The 27,971-nt window shown below is 40.7% G+C and overlaps 2 protein-coding genes across 6 annotated transcripts in view; one reads left to right on the top strand and one right to left on the bottom strand.

The window, feature by feature from the left end:
• Positions 1–147: 147 nt before the first annotated feature.
• LOC124863943 (tryptase-2-like) lies at positions 148–6,693 on the bottom strand. The gene is made up of 6 exons (XM_047358520.1): positions 6,652–6,693; positions 4,412–4,565; positions 4,001–4,178; positions 1,664–1,938; positions 1,325–1,479; positions 148–507 (listed from the first exon to the last, which is right to left on the bottom strand). Exons 1-6 carry the CDS (start codon positions 6,676–6,678, stop codon positions 319–321), a joined length of 978 nt encoding a protein of 325 aa, XP_047214476.1. The 5' UTR covers positions 6,679–6,693; the 3' UTR covers positions 148–318.
• The window catches only part of LOC124863942 (battenin-like), a 29,876-nt gene continuing 8,538 nt past the window's right edge, over positions 6,634–27,971 (top strand). For 4 of the 5 annotated variants that reach the window (XR_007037223.1, XM_047358517.1, XM_047358519.1 and 1 more), the window contains exons 1-8: positions 6,634–6,774; positions 6,867–6,903; positions 9,654–9,747; positions 9,839–9,922; positions 14,764–14,843; positions 15,144–15,229; positions 19,518–19,590; positions 20,946–21,089. Coding sequence is in view for 4 of the 5 variants with exons in the window: in XM_047358517.1 (XP_047214473.1) it covers positions 9,691–9,747; positions 9,839–9,922; positions 14,764–14,843; positions 15,144–15,229; positions 19,518–19,590; positions 20,946–21,089 (524 nt within the window). In the remaining variant the exon portion in view is untranslated. Of the gene's footprint in view, positions 6,775–6,866; positions 6,904–9,653; positions 9,748–9,838; positions 9,923–14,763; positions 14,844–15,143; positions 15,230–19,517; positions 19,591–20,945; positions 21,090–27,971 lie in introns of those variants that run through there. The other variant, XM_047358518.1, reaches the window with a different exon arrangement.

Raw genomic sequence — 27,971 nt, 5'->3', positions numbered from 1 at the left:
TTTGTTCTTACCTTTTCTTAGAGTGAGTTTTTGTTTTTTATTAAATTGTTTTTCACCACCATTACGATGCCTGCTTGTCTGCATTCTGGGATTCTATCTCGCAAACCATAACAAATTCATGAAATAAACACAAACAGACAAAGCAAGTGATGCTTCAAAGCTTTAATGCAATGTGATGTATTATTTGACACAGAGTGAATGTGCAGCTAGGGTTAATAGGAGTGAGGAGATAAGCTAGAAAGGCAGGTTTTAGAGTGAGGCAGAAACTCCACTGATTAAAAAAGGCTTCGAATTATTCTTCTTTGGCTTCTTGGAATATCAGGCTTCAGCTGATTCTTCAGGACCAAGATGGGTGTAGGCATTGATGTAACCCATGTAACTGGAAACTTGAGTATAGATGCTAGGACGGCCTCGGATGCCACAACCATCAGGACTCCCAAAACTCATGATTCCCACCTGCACATAGCCTCTGGCTGTATTACACATGAGTGGGTCACCATAGTCGCCCTGTGGAGGAGAATATTTAACATAGAATGATGTTTTATATTCCCTAGCATTCTAAGCCTACTTAGACAGTGACTTTGTAAAATGCTGTGAGATTATTAATTCATAATTGCTATGCATTGAACTTATGTTGACTGTGTGTTGACAGAAAAATAAACAAGCGTGCAAACTCATAGTCACACCTCAGGTCAATTTCAATTTATTATATGTCTGGAATGTTGTTTTCTTTTTGGATGTAGGGAACAAGTCAGAGTACCTGGAAGAATCCAATGTATGCACAGGAAGAATAAAAAACTGAAAAAAAAAATCTTTGGGATGACAGCAGTTTAATCCGCCTACCATCCAAAAAGCTCACTATACCTTGTTTCTTGTCAGAAATTGTAAAAATGTAATGTAAACGCTACCAATAAGATTCGAATAATTGTTGCTTCTTCCCCTTCAAAGCATTAGAAAATCTAAGTTAACACGACATAACGTTAGGGCTGCTTGGTGGCTCCTCCAGTTAGCATTGTGACTTTACAGCTGGAAGGTTGGTGGAGTCTGCATTTTGCCTCCATTGGGTTTCCCTGGGTTTGTTGCCTCCTTCCCACTGCCTAAAACTTGCATGTTAGGTTAATTGGCAGCACCCATTGACTGTGTGTAGATATCTTTTTTTAAGCTTTGTGTCCCAACAGAGTGTCACCGAATGAAAAAGGCGCATGCATAATGTGTTCTAATTTAACATGAATTGAAGCTCCTGCTTTGATACAGAGATGTCTCCACAATATTGACCTAGAATATCCTTTTGCACATTTCAGCTCATATAAATGCTAAAACTTACATTGCAGGCGTCCTTTCCCCCAGCAGGGTCACCTGCACACACCATCTTAACGTTGTTATTGGATTGCACTATATCCGGATATGTCCCTGTACAATCTGCTGGAGGCAAGATTGAAATCTTTACCTGCTGAAGAATTCCTGGAGCTGACAGTGGGTCTGAATGGACACACAAAAGTCATGAAGACTTTATGTTAATGATGAGAAATTATTCCAACAACTTTTAATATTGAGATATATTTCTTTTTACAAACATTAATAAATGTATATTTCTATCAGCAAATTCCTTTTTACATTAGTTTTGTGTATGCAGATTTTATAGACAAGTGGAAAATAAAGCCACCTTTGCCAACGTCACCCCAGCCTGTGATCCAACACTCGGAGGATGAATCAAAGGTGTCCTCCTCCTTGGGCAATCTCACTGCAGCAACATTCTTAGAGAATGTAATAGTTTTACTCAACTGTATCAGTGCAATGTCATTGACGTAGCCATTGCCTACAGCACTGAAGTCATTTGGACGGATAACGTTTTTTACATGCATGTAACGTTCAGATGGCATTTCCAGCTCATATGTTCCAACCCACACTCCTGTTCGATCCCATCTGGACCACAATTCACTGCAACAAGCAGAAAAAGTGACAAAATGTGTACTTTTTTTATTCCCTGTAAACCCAGCTCTCAAACAGTATACCCTGGTGTACTCTGAAAGTTGGTTCAGCTGAAGGGAATCCATTGAATCCTTCTTTTCTAGCATATATCTGCCTGGATAAAGGGAGGCAACCAGATCCACCCTGCTGTCCATCTAAGCTGCCAGGACAGGACATGGTAAAAAAAACTGCTACTACAACAACTTACAGGGTGATAAAATATCACTTATGGTAATTCATTATGTCAATACATATCACTACATTTGAGGTATCTCCATAATAAATAATGTAAAAATTATACAAGCTGAACATCTACAGGTCCTTCTCAAAAAATTAGCATATTGTGATAAAGTTCATTATTTTCCATAATGTCATGATGAAAATTTAACATTCATATATTTTAGATTCATTGCACACTAACTGAAATATTTCAGGTCTTTTATTGTCTTAATACGGATGATTTTGGCATACAGCTCATGAAAACCCAAAATTCCTATCTCACAAAATTAGCATATTTCATCCGACCAATAAAAGAAAAGTGTTTTTAATACAAAAAACGTCAACCTTCAAATAATCATGTACAGTTATGCACTCAATACTTGGTCGGGAATCCTTTGGCAGAAATTACTGCTTCAATGCGGCGTGGCATGGAGGCAATCAGCCTGTGGCACTGCTGAGGTCTTATGGAGGCCCAGGATGCTTCGATAGCGGCCTTTAGCTCATCCAGAGTGTTGGGTCTTGAGTCTCTCAACGTTCTCTTCACAATATCCCACAGATTCTCTATGGGGTTCAGGTCAGGAGAGTTGGTAGGCCAATTGAGCACAGTGATACCATGGTCAGTAAACCATTTACCAGTGGTTTTGGCACTGTGAGCAGGTGCCAGGTCGTGCTGAAAAATGAAATCTTCATCTCCATAAAGCTTTTCAGCAGATGGAAGCATGAAGTGCTCCAAAATCTCCTGATAGCTAGCTGCATTGACCCTGCCCTTGATAAAACACAGTGGACCAACACCAGCAGCTGACACGGCACCCCAGACCATCACTGACTGTGGGTACTTGACACTGGACCTCTGGCATTTTGGCATTTCCTTCTCCCCAGTCTTCCTCCAGACTCTGGCACCTTGATTTCTGAATGACATGCAGAATTTGCTTTCATCCGAAAAAAGTACTTTGGACCACTGAGCAACAGTCCAGTGCTGCTTCTCTGTAGCCGAGGTCTGGGGAATGCGGCACCTGTAGCCCATTTCCTGCACACACCTGTGCACGGTGGCTCTGGATGTTTCTACTCCACACTCAGTCCACTGCTTCCGCAGGTCCCCCAAGGTCTGGAATCGGCCCTTCTCCACAATCTTCCTCAGGGTCCGGTCACCTCTTCTCGTTGTACAGCGTTTTCTGCCACACTTTTTCCTTCCCACAGACTTCCCACTGAGGTGCCTTGATACAGCACTCTGGGAACAGCCTATTCGTTCAGAAATTTCTTTCTGTGTCTTACCCTCTTGCTTGAGGGTGTCAATAGTGGCCTTCTGGACAGCAGTCAGGTCGGCAGTCTTACCCATGATTGGGGTTTTGAGTGATGAACCAGGCTGGGAGTTTTAAAGGCTCTAGGAATCTTTTGCAGGTGTTTAGAGTTAACTCGTTGATTCAGATGATTAGGTTCATAGCTCGTTTAGAGACCCTTTTAATGATATGCTAATTTTGTGAGATAGGAATTTTGGGTTTTCATGAGCTGTATGCCAAAATCATCCATATTAAGACAATAAAAGACCTGAAATATTTCAGTTAGTGTGCAATGAATCTAAAATATATGAATGTTAAATTTTCATTATGACATTATGGAAAATAATGAACTTTATCACAATATGCTAATATTTTGAGAAGGACCAGTATTTGTTCTTCATATGAAATACATAACGGTTTAAATATGGTATACTTAAATCTTTAAATTTGAAATATTCTTTGATAAATATTTTAGACATATACATCAGAAGTAACATAATTGTGAAAGACTATTAGAAAATTAAACCCAAACTTACTCATCCCAGCAGCGCCCAGCAGTCAGCACCCAGTTGTTATTGATAATTGTGCCACTGCAGTGCCACTTTCTTAACCCATTGTCTGTCTTGATGTTAAGGTAGACCAACCATGGCCACTTTCCCTTTGGGGCATTCTCCCCACCAATGATGGAGCTCCTCAGTCCAGCTCCCATTATACCTAAAAAAAACAATTTCATGAATGTCACCTCAGAATAAAAAACTTAACATCTTGCTGTAAATGTTGTAGATCCCATATCAATGAAGCAAACATTTAACCAACAATATCTTAATAAAGGTAGAGAAAGAATAATTGTAATATTTGATCTGTTTCTGAGGTTATGAAGAAACATTTTGAGAAATAAATGAAAATTCTGTACAGATTATTCAACATAAAATGATATTGTTTCTCACCTGCGGAGCATTGGAGCAGAACCAGCACACCGATCAGTTTACCCACAGCCATGGCTGAGATAGAGTTCTGAGGAGCAGTGACTGCCAGAAACTCTTGGAGTTTTATACACTCAGCCGATGATGAAAAACTCCTATCAGTTCCATCATCCAGCCCCTTATAGTGTGTGTAGGTGAGAAGAATTTCCCCAAGTTCGTTAAAAGGAGACTTAAAACATCCTGTCACTTTGTTTTAGATTAGTTTGAAGGACTTGAGAAAATTATAAAATTTTATTTACCGGTACATTTTTTTAAATACCATGTTGATGTCAGAGATAAGAGAATAGGCTGACTTCAAGATAATCTCTTGGTGGTTATAGTTGTATGGAATACCATTACTGAACGTACAACACGTGGAACCTTCAAGCAGATGGGCTACAGTAGCAGAATACTCCAACAGTTAAGGTCAGGCAATTTAGGTTAGAATCAACACAGACTCACAAAAACTGGGAAATAACAGAGTGGGAAAATGTTTGGGTGTGTCTCAGTTTCAGCTGCAACCTTTAGATGGTAGCGTCAGAATCTCACATAAAAAGCATAAGAGCACGAATCCATCCTGTCTTCTATAAACGATTCTGGCTGTTTTCCCTGAGTTTTGTTGCTCATCAAGGAGCTCCCAGCTCCTTAGATATTTATCCTGCTTCTGCCTGCTTTTCCCACAATTTTGTTCGTATCTTTATATTCCATATTTTTCCTTTCAGTGTTTTGGAATATAACTTTATGACATTTTCTACTTTTTCGGATTGTTTTTGCCTGATAAACCAAATCCCAACCGACAGTTGCCTGATGAGCAAAACAGTAACATGATGCAACCCTGTTCTGTGTAAGGACTCCTCAACATCCTAGCCAACCTACTGCAGAAGATTAGCCATCCTGAATCTGACAGCACTGGAAGCTTCCCTTGGGTCAGGCTATGGTTGAAGAGGTGCTGCAGAATAATGCAGCACCTCTTCTTAGACCTTCAGGATACTGGCGCACACACTAACTAAACCCAACAACTCCAGGTCCTGGCTTTAGATTTTGGTGATTAGCACCAAAATCCAGGACCAAGAGGAAAGATGAAAAAGCTGAGGTAAGAAAATAATTCTGAAGGCTAAAACAACACCACCCTGGTACTAGAAAGCTCTACCTAATAAAGAGACAGTCTAGCTTTAAAGTTCCTTAGGAACTCAACACTTTCCGTGGCCATCAGCATGGTCTTGGCATGATTGCAGCTGGATATTTGACCACTCCTGTCATCAGAAATGGTAAAGGTCATTTTATTTGGTTGGTTTCTGACTGAATATTATTTTAGCATAGTTTATGGGTTTTTTATGGAGTTAAGGTCAAGGTCATCCCAGAAGCTTAATGTCAGCCTGCTTTATTCATTCCAAAATGAGTTCAGATGTGTGTTTGGTTAATATTCGTCTGTTCTTTTTTCCAACAGTCTTGTGTGACACAGCATTAACACTGTTTTCCGAACAGACCTTCAGCACGAGTCTATAACCAACATACTTTACAGTTGGTGCCATGTTCTAGTCTTGAAAACCTCACCTTTACTCATCCAAACAATCTTCTTGTTGATGTGACCAAATAGACTCTTGACCAAACTCTCTTCACTGAGGACAGTGACCCTGTTTCTGCTTTTTACAGTTTATGACCCCAAACAAACATCTAAACAACATTTGGAATGGACAAAGCAGACTAACATAAACTTCTGCATTAACGCCTACCAGAACCCTTTCGAAATTTTACAGATTGCTCAAAGCTGGATCAGTGCCAAAAAAAGCGACTAATTTAAATTAACACTATAGTTTCTTATAATAAGACTGGTCAATATTCAGACAGTTATACGAGAAGCTTGTTGATGGTTTCCCTGTAACCTGCTGAGCTCGTCCTTGTTAATTAGAACGTTTGTGGATTAAATTTAAATGTGTGAACTCACTTCTTCCTTCTAAACTCTTTAACATTATTTGCTGTATTTTATTCCATCTAGGAACAGACCGGTTCAAATACACCATTAAAAGCCCCAAATCCATCTGACAGTCATGACCGATTTTGAGTGGATGTGAACCTCTGACCAGTATCGTACTACAGCAGACCTAGGAACGGTCGGCGCTGGCTGTGTTTCTGATGGGAACATTTTCAAATGGAACACAGCTTGTGAGGTCATATTTTAGCCAAACAATGAGCTAAAGTCAATTAGTTGTTTTCATAAAACTCACCATGTTGGTGAACGTTGTCTCGGACATTTTGGTAGCTTAGTCCCGTTGATTTTTCCAGGGTTGGAACCATTGAGCGTACAGCCAGCGTTAATGCAGATCCCGCCGAGCAGCCGGGTAGTCATGGTGGGTCAGTCATCTGTCAGGTTCACTGAACCTCGTGATTAAACCTGATTTTACTCGAACCACTAACGCTCCGTTTTGTCTGTTATCTCCAGGCCGCTGCGTTAAATGGAGAAACTGGATTGGCTTCTGGTGAGTGTTCACTTCGTATTCATATGATCCTAAAATACTCTAGCTTGCTATAAGTATTTTTCTGTCTAATTGTACATGTACATGAACCTTGATGACATCCTATTCTTAATTTTTGAGGTCCAATTTGTTGATGGACCCACTGTTGTCAGCAACATCAACTTTAACTATTCTGTAAGCATCTTCCAAGGTTTAGAAGAGTGTTCATAGTTAGATGAGAAAACCAGAACTGCAGCCTCTGCTTTAAATTATCTCAAATGTGTTGAAGAAAGTTGAGGTCAGGACTCTACAGGCCAGTCAGGTTTCTCCAAACCAGATTTTATACCCCTGCAGCCATGGAAGTGATCAGAACTCCAGAACTCATTGATGTGGTGCTGTGACCCAGTATTTTTGGCCATATAGTGCATGTTTCTAAAGACATAAGCTACTGCCTCAACAAACAAAATGGTTTTTTTTCAATATTAGTCATAATGACTGATGTTTTTAATCAGACCAAATAGGAAATGAAAACATAACAGAAAGGCTGACAGTGAAACTAAATTCCATCCAATGAAACCCAGCTGGTCACATCTTCCTCATTACTGTCTAATGATTTTAAACAGTTTTACTTCCCCTTTATTGTTAAAGAACAGAAACTAAATTGTTTCAATAATTTCTTGTATTTTGCATTTATATGTACAGCGCCTTGCAAAAGTAGCCATACTACATGAACTTTTTCATATTCTATTGCATTACAACCAAAAACTACAGCATATTTTAAAGGTACTGTATGATAGACCAACACAATCTAGTGCATATCTGTGGAGGGAAAGTAATACAAGGGTTTCAATTTTTTACAAACAATAATCTTTTAAGTCTGGTTTGCCGTCAGCCCCGCTGATTCAACACTTTGTATAAGCATCTTTCACTTAAGTTACATATTTAAAAGGTTAAAATGGTGTGTTAATAATCCTTCTTTCATATGAGGTAAACCGGACTTCTGATGGCTTTGTTTCTGGCACTCCGTAAAGGCTAGATTTGTGTAGTGCACAACTGATGGTTTTTCTGAGAACAGCTAAACCCAGTCAACTTGTGCACTCAGCAGCTCCTCCAGAGTTACCATGGGTGCATTGACTACTTCTATGAATAATGTTTTCCTTTCCCAGCCTGTCAGTTTAGGTGGACATCCATGTCTTGGTAGGTCAGCAGTTGGTCCATCCTCTCTCCATGTTCAGTGGATGGATTGAACAGAGCTCTGTGAGATATTTACATGCTTACACACCCTTGCATTTCTACACTACTGCTAAAACCAACCCCAGGTCTGAGACTGGTTCAAGGAATGAGCAGGAGCATCATGGAAAGAGTGTTGGAGAAAGTTTAAACCTGGTTTCCCAAATCATTTTGAAGAATGTAAGATTCCTGCAAGTTCATGGATGAGCTCAGAGAATTTGTAGGGGAATAAAAAACTCTTCATTCCAGTTTTTAGACTATATGCAGCCAGTAAGGACTACAAAAGGTCCGTCCTGTCCAATACAATAACCTCAAAATTCATAATTGGCATTTCTGAAAAGTTTAGAGGTGTTTTCCAATATAATGTAATCTTCAAACAGTATTATTCAAATTCAATTCAATTCAAAAATACTTTATTAATCCCAAAGGGAAATTAAATGTTGTTGTAGCTCATATTATGAAAGTTTCCTCAAAGAGACGTTGTAGATGCTGATGGCTGTGGGCAGGAAGGATCTCCTGTAGCGCTCCGTCTTACAGCAGATCTGAAGAATCCTCCGACTGAAGACACTCTGTTGTTGTAGGACAAGAGGATGCTCAGGGTTCTCCATAATGTTCTTCATTTTATGAAGAATCCGTCTTTCCACAATGATCTCCAGAGGTTCCAGAGGAGTCCCCAGAACAGAGCCAGCCTTCTTTATTAGCTTGTTGAGCTTTTTTAAGTCCCTGGCTCTGATGCTGCTTCCCCAGCAGATGATGGTAGAAGAGATCACACTCTCCACAACAGACTTATAGAAGATATGCAGCATCTTGCTGCAAACACCAAAGGACCTAAGCTTCCTCAAGAAGTACAGTCTGCTCTGTCCCTTCTTGTAGATGGCTTCACAGTTGCATCTCCACTCTAGTCTGTTGTCCAGGTGAACACCAAGGTATTTATACTCCTCCACCACCTCCACTTCTTCTCCCATGATAGAAATAGTTTTTGACTTATTCCTGTTTCTCTTAAAATCTACAATCATCTCCTTTGTTTTAGTCACGTTCAAAATGAGATGATTGTTTCCACACCATGCCACAAAGCGGTCCACCACCTTCCTGTACTCAGCTTCTTGTCCATCTCTGATCCACCCCACGACTGCAGAATCATCCGAGTATTTCTGCAGATGACAGGAGTCTGTCTTGTACTGGAAGTCTGAGGTGTACAGAGTGAAAAAATACATTTTTTTTTAATGATTAATATGAATAATTTAATTCCAATGTTGTCTGTTGGCATTATGTTCTATGTGCATAATTATTTAAACTAAAATAATGTTAGCATTGCTTATGTTAATGAATAGCATATATATTTAAAATAAAGTTGCTTTGAAAACAGTGAAATATGCAAAGAGGGTTGGTTCCAGGTAAAACTTGACAAAAGCACAACATACTTGCATAAAAGCCAAGTAATCAAACCTTGTATTCTTTGTTTTTGTACTTTATAGTCAGTGGATCTGTTGAAAAGTATGAAAACTGCTCTTTTGTGTTCTGTGCCCCCCCCCTCCCCTCATCAGGCTCCTTGGATTATGCAACAACTTTGCTTATGTGGTCATGCTGAGCGCGGCCCACGACATCCTCGAAAAGCAAGAATCAAAAAACTCCACATCTGTAAGGAAGCAAATGTGTTGATGCAGAGCAAAAACAGTTTTAATGGGAAACGATGTGTTTCATGAAATAATTTTTGAATTTCATATTCTAGGCCTCAGATAAACTGACTGTGGACTTTCGAGCTGGGAACAATAGCAATAGTAGTGGGTATGACTGCAGTCCCGTCACCACAGGGGTAAGAGAAGATTCAGCACACAACACCTTTCTGGTCGTCTCTGCAGAGACCAGTAACACTTAACTCAGACTGTCTCCGTTAGAATCGCAAATCCTTTACTCTGGAAGACTCCTCGGGGGGGTTCTAATGTATCAGGCAGCAAAGCATTTGGGTTCTTTCCATTAAACCTTTTTATTAGAAATGTTTTACGCTCATGCAACCAGCTGTCCACGTATAATCTTTGATTGGCGTAAGGGTTTTCCAGTTCATTCATTGCATCATTTATTTTTACAGCCTCTTTCTGTGGAAACCTCCTAGTAATTCTCTGCATGCCAGGAATGCCCTCTGTTTGGGAATTACCGTTTGGGTTTTCTGTTTGTTCATTGAGTTTATTAAATAGTGACCATCTGGTATCAGGCTGAAGAAAATGAAGAAAAAAAGAGATTAAAATTAAATAAAATAATTTCGATGTCATAATAGATCTAAATGTCTGTTTCAGTGCAGTTTTAATAGGTATAACCATACAGTCAGTGCCAATTTGTAATTAGTAGCTTCTCATGGGGTTTTAACAAAATATTTTGCTAACAAAAATCTGAAGTATGATGTGCATTTGTACTTAGCCCATTATGTCGGTACATTATAGAACCAGCTCTCATTGCCCTTATACCTCCAAGTCTTTTGGAGAACGTCTCTACCAGCTTCGAACATTTAGACAGTATCTGTGAACATCAGTTTTTAAGTCTTGTCACAGATTCTCAGTTAGATTTAGCTCTGGCATTTGACTGGGCCATGTGGCTAAAACACTTTGATCTAAACTATTCAATTGTAGCTCTTGCTGTAAGTTTGGAGTCGTTCTCCTGTTGGAGGGTGAACCTCTGCTACAGTTTCCAGTCTTTTAGAGCCTTTGACAAGTTTTCCTCCAATATTGCCCTGTATTTCCTCTCTATCTTCCCATCAAGTCTAACCAGCTTCACTGTCCTTGCAGAGGATAATTAATTGCATTTTGCATGTAGATCAAAAAGTGTACAGGTCCTTCTCAAAATATTAGCATATTGTGATAAAGTTCATTATTTTCCATAATGTCATGATGAAAATTTAACATTCATATATTTTAGATGCATTGCACACTAACTGAAATATTTCAGGTCTTTTATTGTCTTAATACGGATGATTTTGGCATACAGCTCATGAAAACCCAAAATTCCTATCTCACAAAATTAGCATATTTCATCCGACCAATAAAAGAAAAGTGTTTTTAAAACAAAAAACGTCAACCTTCAAATAATCATGTACAGTTATGGACTCAATACTTGGTCAGGAATCCTTTTGCAAAAATGACTGCTTCAATGCGGCGTGGCATGGAGGCAATCAGCCTGTGGCACTGCTGAGGTCTTATGGAGGCCCAGGATGCTTCGATAGCGGCCTTTAGCTCATCCAGAGTGTTGGGTCTTGAGTCTCTCAACGTTCTCTTCACAATATCCCACAGATTCTCTATGGGGTTCAGGTCAGGAGAGTTGGCAGGCCAATTGAGCACAGTGATACCATGGTCAGTAAACCATTTACCAGTGGTTTTGGCACTGTGAGCAGGTGCCAGGTCGTGCTGAAAAATGAAATCTTCATCTCCATAAAGCTTTTCAGCAGATGGAAGCATGAAGTGCTCCAAAATCTCCTGATAGCTAGCTGCATTGACCCTGCCCTTGATAAAACACATTGGACCAACACCAGCAGCTGACACGGCACCCCAGACCATCACTGACTGTGGGTACTTGACACTGGACTTCTGGCATTTTGGCATTTCCTTCTCCCCAGTCTTCCTCCAGACTCTGGCACCTTGATTTCTGAATGACATGCAGAATTTGCTTTCATCCGAAAAAAGTACTTTGGACCACTGAGCAACAGTCCAGTGCTGCTTCTCTGTAGCCCAGGTCAGGCGCTTCTGCCGCTGTTTCTGGTTCAAAAGTGGCTTGACCTGGGGAATGCTGCACCTGTAGCCCATTTCCTGCACACGCCTGTGCACGGTGGCTCTGGATGTTTCTACTCCAGACTCAGTCCACTGTTTCCGCAGGTCCCCCAAGGTCTGGAATCGGCCCTTCTCCACAATCTTCCTCAGGGTCCGGTCACCTCTTCTCGTTGTGCAGCGTTTTCTGCCACACTTTTTCCTTCCCACAGACTTCCCACTGAGGTGCCTTGATACAGCACTCTGGGAACAGCGTATTCATTCAGAGATTTCTTTCTGTGTCTTACCCTCTTGCTTGAGGGTGTCAATAGTGGCCTTCTGGACAGCAGTCAGGTCGGCAGTCTTACCCATGATTGGGGTTTTGAGTGATGAACCAGGCTGGGAGTTTTAAAGGCCTCAGGAATCTTTTGCAGGTGTTTAGAGTTAACTCGTTGATTCAGATGATTAGGTTCATAGCTCGTTTAGAGACCCTTTTAATGATATGCTAATTTTGTGAGATAGGAATTTTGGGTTTTCATGAGCTGTATGCCAAAATAATCCGTATTAAGACAATAAAAGACCTGAAATATTTCAGTTAGTGTGCAATGAATCTAAAATATATGAATGTTAAATTTTCATCATGACATTATGGAAAATAATGAACTTTATCACAATATGCTAATATTTTGAGAAGGACCTGTATTTCTGTGCTCATCTGAGCAGAGCACCTTCTATGGGAAGAAACTTGTGCCATCAGAAACTGAATTTGAATTGCTCAGACTGAATCTGTATTTGTGTAATTTGAAATTAAAAGCATTGGTTTGAAAATGAATTTCACTAAACTGAAACTGAATATAATGGTTTAAAACTGAATTTGTTTACTTTGAAAATTGCTAAGCGTGTGTTGAAAATTCAGTTTGATTACTTTCACTTTCAGGTCTGAAATTCAATTTCAGTTCTAACATTCAGTTTTTTTGTCCCACATCCAGGTCCTTGAAGCCACAGATTAATCAAACACAGATTTAATGATTCACAGATGTCATTCACTATTGCTGTGTCCAGATTCAGGACTGCATCCTTTGAAGGACACATTTGTAGGCCTGTAACATCCTGGATGAGGCGACGATTGCTGTCCAATCTCCAAGGTTCCAATAAATGCTTCCTTCTTATACCCAGATTTGAAGGATGGGTCCGGTGTATCCTCCGTGTCCCACCCTATCCCATGATTCATTGCGGGTCGAAGTAGCTTGTTCAGACGGAAGTAGCAAAGGCCGGTGGACGGAAAAGCTGTGAATAAAATTGGATATATTGCGCATTCTGTGAAACAACTGAACTTTTACAATGTTTTCAGACGAGAATGTAGTTGTGTAAAGATTTCGCTTAATTGCACAAATGCGCCGATGTGTTCGTCCCCTGCCCCATGAGCCGGCTCGCCTCACCAGCTGTCAGCTGACCGGGTGGTTGAGGTGCGCTAAACCCTGAGAGACCAGCTGACTCCCGGCACATTGTTTTCAAAATCCCGCTGGGTTTCCCCAATGGGTGGAAGTTAAAAAGATATAATTCAGTCAAATGAAATCTAATATTAATGTCTGGTTTATTTATTATAATAATGATAATAATTATTATACTCTGCAAATAACCTAATTTAAACTTTATTCCTAAAGTTTATATGTTAGTGTCTAAGTTGTTTAAAGCTTTACAAATAAATTAAACAAATGGTATTTGTCATCAATGTATTTTATCTAGTGTTAGATTTTTATGTCTATGAACACAAAAAATATTTTCAACATTTTAAATGGCTGAACGATGAACAAGATCTAATCTGGCATTTTTAGCTAATGCCTGCAGGTAGCTTAAGTGTTACTGTTTGACCGTCATTTGTTTACATGACAGTTCTTGTAGATGTTCATTTGACTTGGTGACCGACATCCGTCAAGCTCATGTAGCTGCACTGCTCCAGCTCAACATGCCGTAAAGGAAGTTTAATCTGATGTGAAACGTAAATCGACGAATCTGTGTTTGATTTGTGGCTATCCTCAAGGACCTGGAAGTGTGACACAAAAAGCTGAATTTTGGAACTGAAATTGAATTACAGACCTGAAGTAGTCAAACTGAATTTTTAATGCGACGAAATACATTTTAAAAGCAAATGAATTCAGTTTCAAACCATAAAATTCAGTTTCAGTTTAGTGAAATTATTTTTCAAACCAATGCATTTCATTTCAAATTACACAAATACAAATTTCTTCCCATAACCTTCTTTCACACGCTGTGTTTCTGCAACCCTGACTTGTGGTAAACTACCAATGGGGCCTCTTGTGGCTGTCTTTCAAAAATGGCATTTTTCTTGCTACTCTTCCATAAAGGTCAGATTGGAAAGTGCGTGCTTTATAGTTGTCCTGTCAATCCCATCTGAGCTGTGAACTCTGTAGCTCCTCCAGAGTTACCATGGGCCTCTTGGCTGCTCCTCTAAAGAATGCTCTCCTTCCCCAGGCTGTCAGTTTAGGTGGACCTCCATGTTTTGGTAGGTCCTGAGCTGGTCCATCCTCTCTCCATGTTTAGACAATGGATTGAACAGAGCTCCGTGAGATGTTCACAGCTTGGGATATAGTTTTAGAACCTGACCCTGCTTTAAACTTCTCAACAACTTTCTCCCTGACCTGTCTGCTGTGTTCCTTGGTTTTCGTGGTGCAGTTTGTTCTCTAAGGTTCTCTAACAAACCTCTGAGGTCTTCACAGATCAGCCAGTTAGACTCATAACACACAGCTGGGCTGCTTGAACACTTTTGGAAGGCACTGTATTTAACACGATAATGTTTCATCACTTGTTCTCTTATGTTCTGTGTTTATTGCCATGTTTTGTTAGATAACAATAGTTTGAAAGAATTGTTCTCTTAGAACTAAATGTTTATAATCTGTGTTTGCAGGCTGTGCTGTTAGCTGACATCCTTCCAACGCTCATCATCAAGCTTTTTGCTCCCTTTGTAATCCACAAAGTACCTTATGGGTGAGATCATTATGTCTACTTCTAATTATGTCAGTATTTAATAAGCCTAAAATGTTTGAGACCAAATTTGATGGGAAAAAGTGTAAAAATATATATTTTGTATAGTGATCCCCGCTCGCTATCATTTTAACCTGGACCAAATTTTTATTCTTAGTGTTCAAAATAAAAAAGTTTGTGGAGTATATGTTTTTATGCAGAAAGCTTTTTGATGTGGAAAAATAACTGCTTTTCCCAAAGTATGGATTCATCTTTTCCAAGATTCTAACAGAATTCCTTTTATTATCTTTTATTATTTATTAGTTTTCGAGTGCTGTTTTGTGTCACCATGGCAGCAGCAAGTTTCCTGCTTGTGTCCTGTTCCTCTGCTGTGTGGATAAGTATTGTTGGTAATTACTGGTGCTCTTACACGCCTTGCTGTGTGTTGTGAAACTGATACTGGTCGAGAAGTCAGAAAATGGATTAGATAAAATTAAAGTATGCTTTTTCAGTTTAGTTTTCTCTCTTCTGTGTATGCAGAGAAATATGATCTAATTTTAGTTTTATGTTGAAATGAGGCTGGTGCAGCTCATTATGATAAGTCTGACATTCATCATCATGCTCAGATAATGTATTGATACGCAGTTATTAATACCTACTTCTATGAAAGTTACTTATCAGCGTTTCAGAGAAGGAGGCGATCTGATCTGAATAATCTCAAACGGCCTTCACACAGCAGCATGTTGGTGCTACACCCACAGAATTCATGAGAACACCTTACAGGTCAGAGTCCAGTAAAAGCACAAAGATAATGGCTCCTATACTCATGTTACCTTAGTGTGCTGCAAGTATCAGTTTGCATACACACACAGGGGTCCATCCTATTCTCTAGGAGGCCCTAACAGAGTTGAAATAAAGCAGTAACAAGGACTGGGGCAAAGAATGGCTATACGCCCACGTATACTGTACAATCCAGTGGGTTCCATACTGTATACACAATGAATTAAGTTTAAGATCACTTAATAAAAACTGCTTACCAGACTTTTCTGTAAAATCAATCAAACCACCTTTGGATAGTCTGACATCTAAAGAACAACATAATATGGCAGCTTTTTAACTGTTTTACTATTCTGTTGGAAGTTGCTCTTTAATCAAAGTAACACCAATCCTTTCAAAACAAGCTTCATACATGCATGCCTCTGGTGACATTACATAATGCAAAAGGCAATTGATCTTGTTTGCTTGTGTATTTTGTGCCATGTGTGAAAACACAGCAAGGATTTCAGGATAATTTGGCAGCATTAAAACACATGGAAGCAGTTTGTGAAGAGGACCTGGACAGACTGCAATGATCTGCAGTAACTATACAGAGCCAAGTGAAGTGTTTCATTCATTGACAAGTCCCTTTAAAGTTACATACGAAACTGCTGCATCACCAACTACTTCTGCTGAAAATGATTATTAGGCCAACTGAATTCTAATGAGCCCAGTCCCACCAGTCAGCCCGTGCACCAGCAACAAGTTCTACAGTTCACAATCAGAGAGACAAGTACTTTGAGAAAACGATAATGGTGATCTTGAGGTGTGTGCAGTTCTAATGTTCTGGCAAATCACGCAACTCCATTCAAGTGGAATATTGTGTTTGCTCAATGTTTGAGTGATAAATATGTACCCAGACCAATGGAGGAAAAATTCAAACAGGAATATAAACAGATTTGTATCAGTTACAATTCTAAAGAAGGTCACTATTATAAATATCTGCATTGTTTGCTTTAGCCTCTCCTCCCACAGCCGTACCATCAGGGCTTGGAGGTCATCAGAGTCCAATTCCGGATTAAACACATAAGGTTGAACCAGAGATGGCGACTTGGGAAAACCTTCCTAACCTTATTTAGCGCTATATATAAGGGAGTGGACAATATGAAAATAGGGATAAATAGATGTTAACTAAGTCATTACAAAGACAGAAACACACCTTATTTCATTCATTCAGAAGTTCAACATTAACAGGTTTTAATGTATTTCTATGATTTTTCTCAGAGCTCAAACGTCTATCTAATAGGTGTTAATTTGCCATTTGAGCTATTTTCATAATAATATAAAGCAGCCTTTAGAAGATTTTTGCATGTTAAAAGGTGAAGATATAATTGTTTATGAGAATAATACATTTAAATAGAACTATCAAATGTTAGTTTGGTAACTTAGGCCTTAGGAGGAACAGTACAGGTTTGGATTCCTAACCTACAAAGTTAGAGACCTAGATGCCTTGGATTTAATAAGAAAATGTTTCTTTCAGTCATTAGAGACTTGAAACCTAACTCTGACATGGGGTGACCGACGTAAGTCATGACTTATTGAAAATGACTTATGAAAATTTCTGGGTTGAATCTCCTTCAATTCAAAGGCAACCCGAACCCTTCAGAATCGGTTGAATCAAAAAGGTTGCTGATGCCAGCTGATCGGCTGGATTCTTCTTCCTGTTGTAATTCCATTGACCCCAATACACGCAAATCAGTTTTTTTTCCTTTTAAGGATTTCATATTTTATGAAATACTTCATTATCCAGCTTAACTTTATTACTAGTGTAAATTTGTAAAAAATAATAATAAAACTACATTACTGGATAGTATCTTTCAGCACCGCTGTTGCAGTTTATTCATTCAGAGTAATTTTTCTAGCAGCCTTGGAAATCTTAACCAAATTCAGGCTCTAAAATGAAGAGCTGGTGTCATCATAAGACCCCCCGATTTCTGATTGGGCAGTGTCTGAAACCTCTTACTGTTTCATTGTTAAGCACTCTTACACTACTGTGAAGGTGTCACATGCTGGTAAAAGCAGTAGCATGTGTATTGTGTACTCTACTTTCCGTTAATTATGTGTTGAATTTTGTGCAAATATTTCAGTCGGGGACTTCTTTAAATTTAAAATAGATATGTCATAAACGAGAACAACAAACTGCATGCACACAAGGAATCTTGTAAATTAGGGCTCAGAGAAAGGACTGAAGTAGAAAGTTGGTGATACAGGTCCTTCTCAAAATATTAGCATATTGTGATAAAGTTCATTATTTTCCATAATGTCATGATGAAAATGTAACATTCATATATTTTAGCTTCATTGCACACTAACTGAAATATTTCAGGTCTTTTATTGTCTTAATACGGATGATTTTGGCATACAGCTCATGAAAACCCAAAATTCCTATCTCACAAAATTAGCATATCATTAAAAGGGTCTCTAAACGAGCTATGAACCTAATCATCTGAATCAACGAGTTAACTCTAAACACCTGCAAAAGATTCCTGAGGCCTTTAAAACTCCCAGCCTGGTTCATCACTCAAAACCCCAATCATGGGTAAGACTGCCGACCTGACTGCTGTCCAGAAGGCCACTATTGACACCCTCAAGCAAGAAGGTAAGACACAGAAAGACATTTCTGAACGAATAGGCTGTTCCCAGAGTGCTGTATCAAGGCACCTCAGTGGGAAGTCTGTGGGAAGGAAAAAGTGTGGCAGAAAACGCTGCACAACGAGAAGAGGTGACCGGACCCTGAGGAAGATTGTGGAGAAGGGCCGATTCCAGACCTTGGGGGACCTGCGGAAGCAGTGGACTGAGTCTGGAGTAGAAACATCCAGAGCCACTGTGCACAGGCGTGTGCAGGAAATGGGCTACAGGTGCCGCATTCCCCAGGTCAAGCCACTTTTGAACCAGAAACAGCGGCAGAAGCGCCTGACCTGGGCTACAGAGAAGCAGCACTGGACTGTTGCTCAGTGGTCCAAAGTACTTTTTTCGGATGAAAGCAAATTCTGCATGTCATTCGGAAATCAAGGTGCCAGAGTCTGGAGGAAGACTGGGGAGAAGGAAATGCCAAAATGCCAGAAGTCCAGTGTCAAGTACCCACAGTCAGTGATGGTCTGGGGTGCCGTGTCAGCTGCTGGTGTTGGTCCACTGTGTTTTATCAAGGGCAGGGTCAATGCAGCTAGCTATCAGGAGATTTTGGAGCACTTCATGCTTCCATCTGCTGAAAAGCTTTATGGAGATGAAGATTTCATTTTTCAGCACGACCTGGCACCTGCTCACAGTGCCAAAACCACTGGTAAATGGTTTACTGACCATGGTATCACTGTGCTCAATTGGCCTGCCAACTCTCCTGACCTGAACCCCATAGAGAATCTGTGGGATATTGTGAAGAGAACGTTGAGAGACTCAAGACCCAACACTCTGGATGAGCTAAAGGCCGCTATCGAAGCATCCTGGGCCTCCATAAGACCTCAACAGTGCCACAGGCTGATTGCCTCCATGCCACGCCGCATTGAAGCAGTCATTTCTGCAAAAGGATTCCTGACCAAGTATTGAGTGCATAACTGTACATGATTATTTGAAGGTTGACGTTTTTTGTATTAAAAACACTTTTATTTTATTGGTCGGATGAAATATGCTAATTTTGTGAGATAGGAATTTTGGGTTTTCATGAGCTGTATGCCAAAATCATCCGTATTAAGACAATAAAAGACCTGAAATATTTCAGTTAGTGTGCAATGAATCTAAAATATATGAATGTTAAATTTTCATCATTACATTATGGAAAATAATGAACTTTATCACAATATGCTAATATTTTGAGAAGGACCTGTATTTGTATGATGATATGTAGTAGAAAGTTCCTCCATTCATACCAGGCTCTCTGTGTTGTTATAGGAGTGATCTTTGCCAGTATAAGCTCTGGACTGGGAGAACTATCTTTCCTGTCTCTTAGTGTCTTCTTCGACAGGTAAAAATATTATTTATTTCTTTTTATTTTTTAAGGTACACTTTGATCTGTGTCTAACACATAACCAAGAGTGGGGTTGCACTACAGGCTGCAGGAAAACATGTGATAATGCTGGTGAATGTCATGATAATGATGTAACTCATATCTGAACTAAACATTAATCTCTTTCTATAGTGATTGATCTACCTAGCAACTGAAAAAAATATATTCAGGATTTCCATGTAATCCACGTGGTTTTGTTAAAAATTGTAACTTCCTCCTTCAGTTTGTTTTGGCAGAGAAACAACTTAGTTTTAGTTTCTTAATGACTTTACTAGAACACCTTAAGGCCCCCCTAAAACAGTTTCCCCTGCTTCTCTCAAGCAGCACCAAATACATTATTGGCATGGAGAGTACAAGGTGGTTGTTTAATTAACTAGTATTTATTGCAGTTTTTAGCAATATTTATATTGCATATAGTGATATTACAATAACTAAATTTGCAATATATTGTGCAGCCCTTGCACAAAGCTGCATAAAGCAAGGTTTACAATGCTATGTTTATGGTTAAGGTGCTCTGATTAGCTGAGACCTACATCAAGTTGAGTCTGTGGCTATAGAATAACTGGTGTTAACGGACACTCAACCCAATCTGACTGAGCTTAAACTATTTTAACATAAGAAGGGGCAACAATGTTTGTTACACAAAGCTTGTAGGAGCATATAGGGCTGCACATTATGTGGCAAAACTATTGCTAGCGCAGTATCACTTTATGCAGTATCAGTATACTGAAATAAATACTACCTACGAATTAAAATACCATGCAGTCATGCTCTCTGTACTAGAAATATTATGCTTGTTGTTTTTATACAGGATAAAAAAGGTTTACAAGGTTACATGGTGGTACGATATGTAATGTATGCTTGCAAAGAACCCAAAGCAGAGACAGTAATATTCTTGAGTTAAGTATTTATTTATCACAAGTTATATTGTTATCACAGTATTCCCAAACATTAATGCATATTGCATGTTTTGTGCAGCTCTTGGGGCAAATCCCCAAAGACCTGCAGCTGCAATTACACTGAGAGGTGGGTGGACAGTATTAACCAAGGGAGGCTGTAAATTAAAGTAATAATAATAAAAAACATAATAAAAATTATTATTCTTATTCTGCTTCACAGTTATGAGCTCCTTTGTGTAGTTCTGTCACATAAATTTCCAAGAAAATATATTGAAGTTTTTGGTTGTAAGGCGAAAAAGATTAACGGGTGTGAATACCTTTGCAATATATATAGCTTTTTTTTAATCCATTGTATAATATTAAGTGTAGACCCTTACATTGGGGTTAGTAACAGTGCTCTACCTTCTTCCTCAGGAATGTTTTGGAAGGCTGGGGGTCTGGGACTGGTGGCGCTGGTGTTGCTGGCTCCTTTCTCTACTCAGGCCTCATCCAAGTGGGTCTGTCACCCCAGATCACACTATGTATCATGCTGGTTGTCCCGTTTGCAATGCTGGTTAGGTAAGCGTTGAAATGCTGTGATTAAAAAATCTGTTACTTCTGTCATAGTTTCATTCAAAGAAGTGTTTAAAATGTGTTCATGGTCTGTCCCTTTTTAAATTCAGGAAAGCAGTCATTCGGCCATTCATGATATAATTAAGATGTCTCCTTCAGATCATGTTCACAAGCCACTTGAGACAATGTTTTAAAAATTTTTTATGTTTTTCTTATGTAAAAAAACGGAATATTGAAGTGACATCAGAGCATTATTCTGTGGAGATGTTATAGAAAACAGTTTCGGATGTTATCTGGTTTTATGTCTAAAACTCCAACATTCTGCTCTCTGTAGTCCCTAACAAACCTTCATCAGAGCTTATTGACTTTAATTATCAGCATTATCTAGATGTACAGATAGTTTATGTCTAATTAGGGATTAATTAATTAGAAAGTCTTGCAATGGTGATAATAATGGTAAATATTGCGATGATGATATCTGTTGTGATATATTTTCCATCTGTGCTTCCATAGCTCTGTGACCTTCAGCATTTTGGATCGTGTCATTAATGTTCAGTGTAAGCATTAGCTGCCATTGGATTCTGTCCTACTGGCTAAATAAAGGTGATTCTGATTCTATATATTACATTAGCCTGAAAAAGACTTGGAATATACGCATTTGGACAAAATTGTTGGTACCCCTTTGTTAATGACCGAAAAATAGTCACTGAAATAACTTTAAATCTAACAAAAGTAATAGTAAATAAAAATGTTCTGAAAATCAACCAATGAAAATCTAACATTGGTTTTTAATTGTGGTTCAACAGAATCATTTTAAAAAACAAACTCATGAAACAGGCCTGGAGAAAAAAGATGGTACCCTAGAAAAGATTTTGACCAAAGGGACATGTTAAACTAAGGTGTGTCCTCTAATTAGCATTACAGGTGTCTTCAAACTCGTAATCAGTCAGTCTGCCTATTTTAAAGGGTGACAAGTGGTCACTGTGATGTTTGGTGACATGGTGTGTACCACACTGAACATGGACCACAGGAAGCGGAGAGAGTTGTCTCAGGAGATTAGAAAGAAAATTATAGACTAGCATGTTAAAGGTAAAGGCAAGAAGACCATCTCCCAGCAGCATGATGTTCCTGTGACTACAGTTGAACATGTTAATAAAAGGTTTAAGGTTCACAATCTCCCTGGCCGTGGCCGCAGGAGGAAGAATAATGACTAATTGAAGAGAAATGTAATATGAATGGTAACCAAAGAGCCAAGAACCTCCAAAGAAATTAAAGACGATCTCAAAAATCAAGGTTACATCAGTGTCGGATCCCACTATCCGTCGTTGCATGAGCTAAAGTGGACTTCATGGGAGACAACCAAGGGAAAAACTGTGTCATCTGTCTTCAGCAAGGCACATTAGCTCTATGTTCCAGGGCTTAGGTGTGTGGGGTTGCCGGTGTGCCCGGTCTTTGGCGTGCTGTGGTGGGCTTCCTCCGATGCTTCCTTTGGGTGGGTCAAGCAGTGGAGCATGTCTTGTGCCGGCACTGAGAAAGGAATTCATTGGGGGGTTGGGACTGTTTCATCCTGGGATGGCTCTGGTTGGCGGGCTCGTTTGGACCAGGTAGACCCCTCCTTTGTACATGGCCCCACTCCGGATGGGGACGGGGGTCATTAGGGACCAGGGTCAAGGTGGGGGGTCGGGGTCTGGACCGGGGTTGCTCGCGTTCGGGCGGTGCCGGCACTAGTCTGTGCTGGTGCTAGGGCGGCCTGTCTCTGCCCCGGAAGGAAGGGGACTGCCTCCTGGGTCCGGGGGCTGTTTGCTCCTCTGGGGTATCGGCACCTGGACCTGGGAGTATAAAGTATGTATGGGGAGTGTGAGTGAATGTACGACGTCCATTGTTGTGTGTTTTTACGTTGGGTGTGTGAGGGTAGGAATGTGTGATTGTGAATGTGTGTACCTGTTTTTGTGTCATGTTGGGTCTTGGGCTGGTCCCCCTTCTGGATCAGTTTACCGTATTTTCCGCACTATAAGGCGCACTTAAAAACCTTAAATGTTTTCAAAAAATGACAGTGTGCCTTGTAATCCGGAGCGCCTTATATATGGATCAATTGGTTAATTGGTTGATCCATACTGGTTGTACACGGTGCTCTGTCAAAATGTTTCAGTACGACTGGTAAACTACAAAGCCGCACCGCTTGCAGCATTACGGCTACCGTAGTCAGGGGTGTCGCCGAAGGAATAGCGGTAAACACCTGTACTGTGCTTAGTCCTAGTCCAACACCACTTGTGTGTGTATAACGTTTGAATGTACTGTTGCAGGAATTGCCTGAACTATATGTGATTAGAAGCTCAGTGTGTGGGGTGTATGTTTCGTGTGTGTATGGAAGATGTTGACATTACTCCTCCGGACAGAGGTGGCGCTGTGTGCTGCCGTAGCTGAGAATCAAGAGTGAAGGAGTGACGTCGGTATTATTGTGTGTGTGGGGTGGGTAGAGACGACGACCGGAGCAGCGGTGTATGAGCCTGTAAGCCCTGTGTTTTTACGTGCTGCAAAGTCATTAAAAAGAACCCCGAATCTCGTCAACAACTCAGTGTTTTGATGCTGTTTCTTCATGCTCAACTCAGCAACGTATGAGTGAGGGAGTTAACCCCGAGGAAACTAGTAACTTCGGCCCTGGAGAAAGCGTCTCCCCTGTGTCATCAGACTACGGTCAGGGGACAGAAACAGGAAAGGTTAACAGTACTAACGTTTGATTTAGTGCATCAAACTGTTTCTTTTACGTGTTTACTGAATCAGGGAAAAGTTCCCTTTCACGTTTTAACTAACGTTTGATTTCAACTTCAACTTCATAGACTCCAATGCATTCCTAACATGCGGTTGGCTCTATTCAATAGAATTCTATGTAGAGGAGACCTTACCATGAGAGTGAATGGAGTTATCAGAACGCTGGTTTGTAGTGTATTAATAAAGTTTGACTGACTGACTTATCTGACTGTTTTGTTGACATTTTTAGCACAGCTCCATCTAGTGGATGCATAACGCAACCCCAGTCAAACGTTTGACTGCAGTAGCTTCTATTCTATGCGCCTTATAATCCGGTGCGCCCTATATATGAAAAAAGTTCTAAAATAGTGCGGAAAATACGGTAACTATTTCCTCCCTGCAACACTACCTGTGGGTGGCCGGTGTCTCTGACTGCTGGTGTGCTTGTGGTTCTTGGTGTCTGGGGCTGGGTGCTTTGGTGTGTGCCGGCTCACTCCTGGTGATTGTTTGCTGCGGGTCTGGGTCCCTGGGCTCTGTCGTTCCTCTTCTTGGGGAGTGATGTGTCCCGGGGTCTTGGGTCTCTGGGTCCATAGTTGGATCTGCTCTGATGGCTGCTGCCGGGGCCTGTGGGCTCATCGCTGCAGCTTCCTGGGGCGTCTGCACTGTGGCTGCTGGGTGGTTCCCCTGGGACTCTACTCTGCTCTTCTCTCGGGGGTTGCAGTCGTCCCGGCAGCGGTTCTCCTGGGGTTTCTGTGCTCTGGGGGGCCTTTGGGTGTATGTGGCTCGGATCTCCTCTGTGTCTGTCTCGGGTTCAGGGGGCAGGTATGTGGCTCCTCCCACTCGCTATTGCATATTTTTATGGAGAAACCTTGTATACACAAGCGCGCTTACACGTAAATCCACAGATACATAGATGTTCTATATTGAGCCGCAGTTACCACTAAATACACCTTGCATTTATTAGTACAGTGCACGTTTTGGTAACAATCTTGTTATTATACATGTTTCTTCGGTGTAGAAGCAATCTTCTAGGGTGCTATCTTGTGATCTCATCCTTCTTTCTCTCCATTCGTTCATCCTTCTCTCCCTTTGTCATTTTTGCCCCACCTCTCTCTCTTTGTTGCTTTTTGTTTCTGTCTCTGTATCCATAACAATTAATATAATCCCAAAGCTGTTTCGAATAAAGTTTTTTTTCTTCCATAAATATCAAGCAGAACATTAAAGCGTTAGCTGTAATGCTCCACTTGTGAAAGTAAAGCTTTTGGGCTTCTTCTTGGCACTCAAACAATTCTGACTCTGCCAATTCTCTGCCAGACAGGACACAAGACAAAAAAAAAAAGGAAACGTGCCCCTTGTCTACCGGCTCTATTTAGCCCAGCTCCACTCCGCTCAGCCCGCTTTGCGAGCATTTCCATTACTGTTTTCTATGTTCCAGTTCCTACTTTTATCGTCCCTGCTCTTCAGCAGGTACGGGGCTGAGTAGGGACCATGTGTGACATGAACAGACTGCTGTTCACTGACTGGCCATGGGAACAGGAGAAATGAGAGGGTTTTTGCTGAGGTAAAATTGATTCAATTCAATTTAATTAAGTTTTATTTATATAGCGCCAATTCACAACACATGTCATCTCAAGGCACTTTACAAAGTCAATTCAATCCGATCATACAGATTTCAAGTCGGGTACGTACATTCCAATTAATCCTAATCCTATCAGTCAGTGCAGTCAGATTTAGTTTATTTTTCAAATTGGTTAAAAGGTTTCTATCTTTTTCCATCTCCCTTCCTTGAACCGTCACCTTAACATGGTAGAGGGGTTTGAGTGCTCGAATGATCCTAGAGGCTATGTTGGCTGGGGCTTAAATGCCCTTGGTAGGGTCTCCCATGGCAAACAGGCTCTGGGTGACGGGTCAGACAAAGAGCAGTTCAAGACGCCTTCATGAGGACCAATAAATTGAGGCACGTGACGCCGCCCAGTCCGGAGCCAGGGTCCCACCCTGGAGCCAGGCCTGGTGACGAGACTTGTCAGAGAGCACCTGGTGGCCAGATTGCTCCTTGCTGGACCCAGCCGGGCCCAGCCCGAACGAGAGATGCGAGGCCAACCCCCAGTGGGCCCACCACCTGCAGGGGGAACCATGAGGGACCGGTGCAATGTCCTGATCTCCGGATGCTAAGGCTGGCTCTATGAACGTGGAATGTCATCTCGCTGGGGGGGAAGCCCGTAGCTGTGGCTGTAAGGTCTGCGGTCCCTGTTGTGGCGGCAATCCCCAAACCCGTTGGTGGCGGGGCACTCCCTTAGAGATAGGGTGAGGAGCTCAGCCATCTGGGAGTGGCTCTGAGTAGAGCCAAGAACGGGTATTTTATCAAAGGAGACCCAGCAGATTGCATCGAGTCAGTGTCTTGCAGCATTCACTTCTCCTGGATGAGCATGTAGTGACAGTGGGCAGTCGCTTGCATTGACTTTGCATCAATCCCTCATACTGAGCATGCATATAGTGACAGTGGAGAGGAAAACTCCTTTTTAACAGGAAGAAACCTCCAGCAGAATCAGGCTCAACATAAGCAGCCATCTGCCACAACCGACTGGGGGTTTGAGAGAACAGAGCAGAGACACAAAAAGAACACAAAAGCACTGATCCAGGGGTACTTTCCATGGGAAATAAAAGTAAAATATTAATGGTTATATAGCTCCTTTAATGGCTTAATCTGGGAAAGAAAGGCAGCTAAGCAGATTAACTCTGAGCCAGTTTTCAAGTCTAGAGTATGAAAGAGAGCACATGCAGTTAGTCACAGTGGAAGCTCAGCCAGTAGCTAAGTCTAGAAGAGACGGGGTTCTATACTAAAAGAAAGGGCCAAGTGTATCATCTGTACAAGGTGACCATTAAGTTGTTGGCAGCAGAGGCTTGGGAGATGTCCCCTCCAGGAAGGTGCCACAGTTAAACACAGAGTCAGGCCAGATGTAGCTTCTAGAAAGAGAAAAAACAGAGAGAGAACATAGTTAAAATCTTTAATAACAGCAAATAACGCAAAATCGGAGAGTAGTATGAGAATGTAGCAGAGAGAGTGAAAGTGGTTATTATGTCCTCCAGCAGTCTAAGCCTATACAGAGATAGCTCAGAATAACCCAAGTCGACATAACTATAAGCTTTATCAAAAAGGACCATACCATAAATAAAATAATAATACAATAAGACTCATGAACGACTACAATAATAACTTGACTCTAACCCTAACCCTCAAGACTACAATGGCCAAAGTGGGTTATGCTGAAACATAATCTTATTTACAAATCTTAAACCATGCCTGAAGGCTGAAAGACACAAAAATCGATTCATCAGCTTTTTGAATTACACACAGGTAGGTGGTGCTGTATTTAATAAAATCCTAAATCAGCTGAACACATAAAATGAGCTGTTCAGACACACAAACATTTCCCGGAAAAAACACAAATCAATTCCACCACCAAACAGCATGTTTGGTTCGGAAATGTACTGATGGCCCTTAAGCAAACTAGCGTCTGCAGGAGGAGGGAGCATGCAGAGAGCAGCTGCCTGTAATCAGACTGCCTGCAGATCAAACGGGAGAAAGATCCCGCTGAATCCATCGTGCGTGAATATCCAATATCCAACCTAAAACTAACTTTACCGGGGTTAGAAGTCTGCAGTTTTGCTCTTTAAAGTTCTTGTCCTCCTTATTTCCATGGCTGAGACAAAAACCTTCTGATAAAGCCCCAAATTTTAACTTCTTCAGGTAAACGTAGGAGCTCTACAATTCCAGACAGCAGCATCTCTCCTGTGAGCTGAAACATGCGGTCTGGAGAAGGCACCCTACAAAGCTGAGACAATTGGAGCAGTTCGCTCATGAGTTGTGGGCTAAAATACGTGTAAATAGGTGCACAGGTATCATTGACAGTTACAGAAATTGTTTTATTGCAATGATTGCCTCAAAAGGTTCTGCAACAAAATATTAAGTTAAAGGTACTAGTGTATTAGCAAACGGCTACTGCAGTCTAAACAGTCCTTTGCGATATGAATATTGTAAACACTGATAGTGCGATGACGATATGCTTGCGTTATATTGTGCAGCTCTAGATCAAATAATAATTAATGAAATTATTGTAAAGAGAGTACAAACCCTTTTTA

Source organism: Girardinichthys multiradiatus, chromosome Y, assembly GCF_021462225.1.
Source record: "Girardinichthys multiradiatus isolate DD_20200921_A chromosome Y, DD_fGirMul_XY1, whole genome shotgun sequence".
NCBI classification, from domain to species: Eukaryota; Metazoa; Chordata; class Actinopteri; order Cyprinodontiformes; family Goodeidae; genus Girardinichthys; species Girardinichthys multiradiatus.
This window is presented reverse-complemented; position numbering and strand designations above follow the sequence as displayed.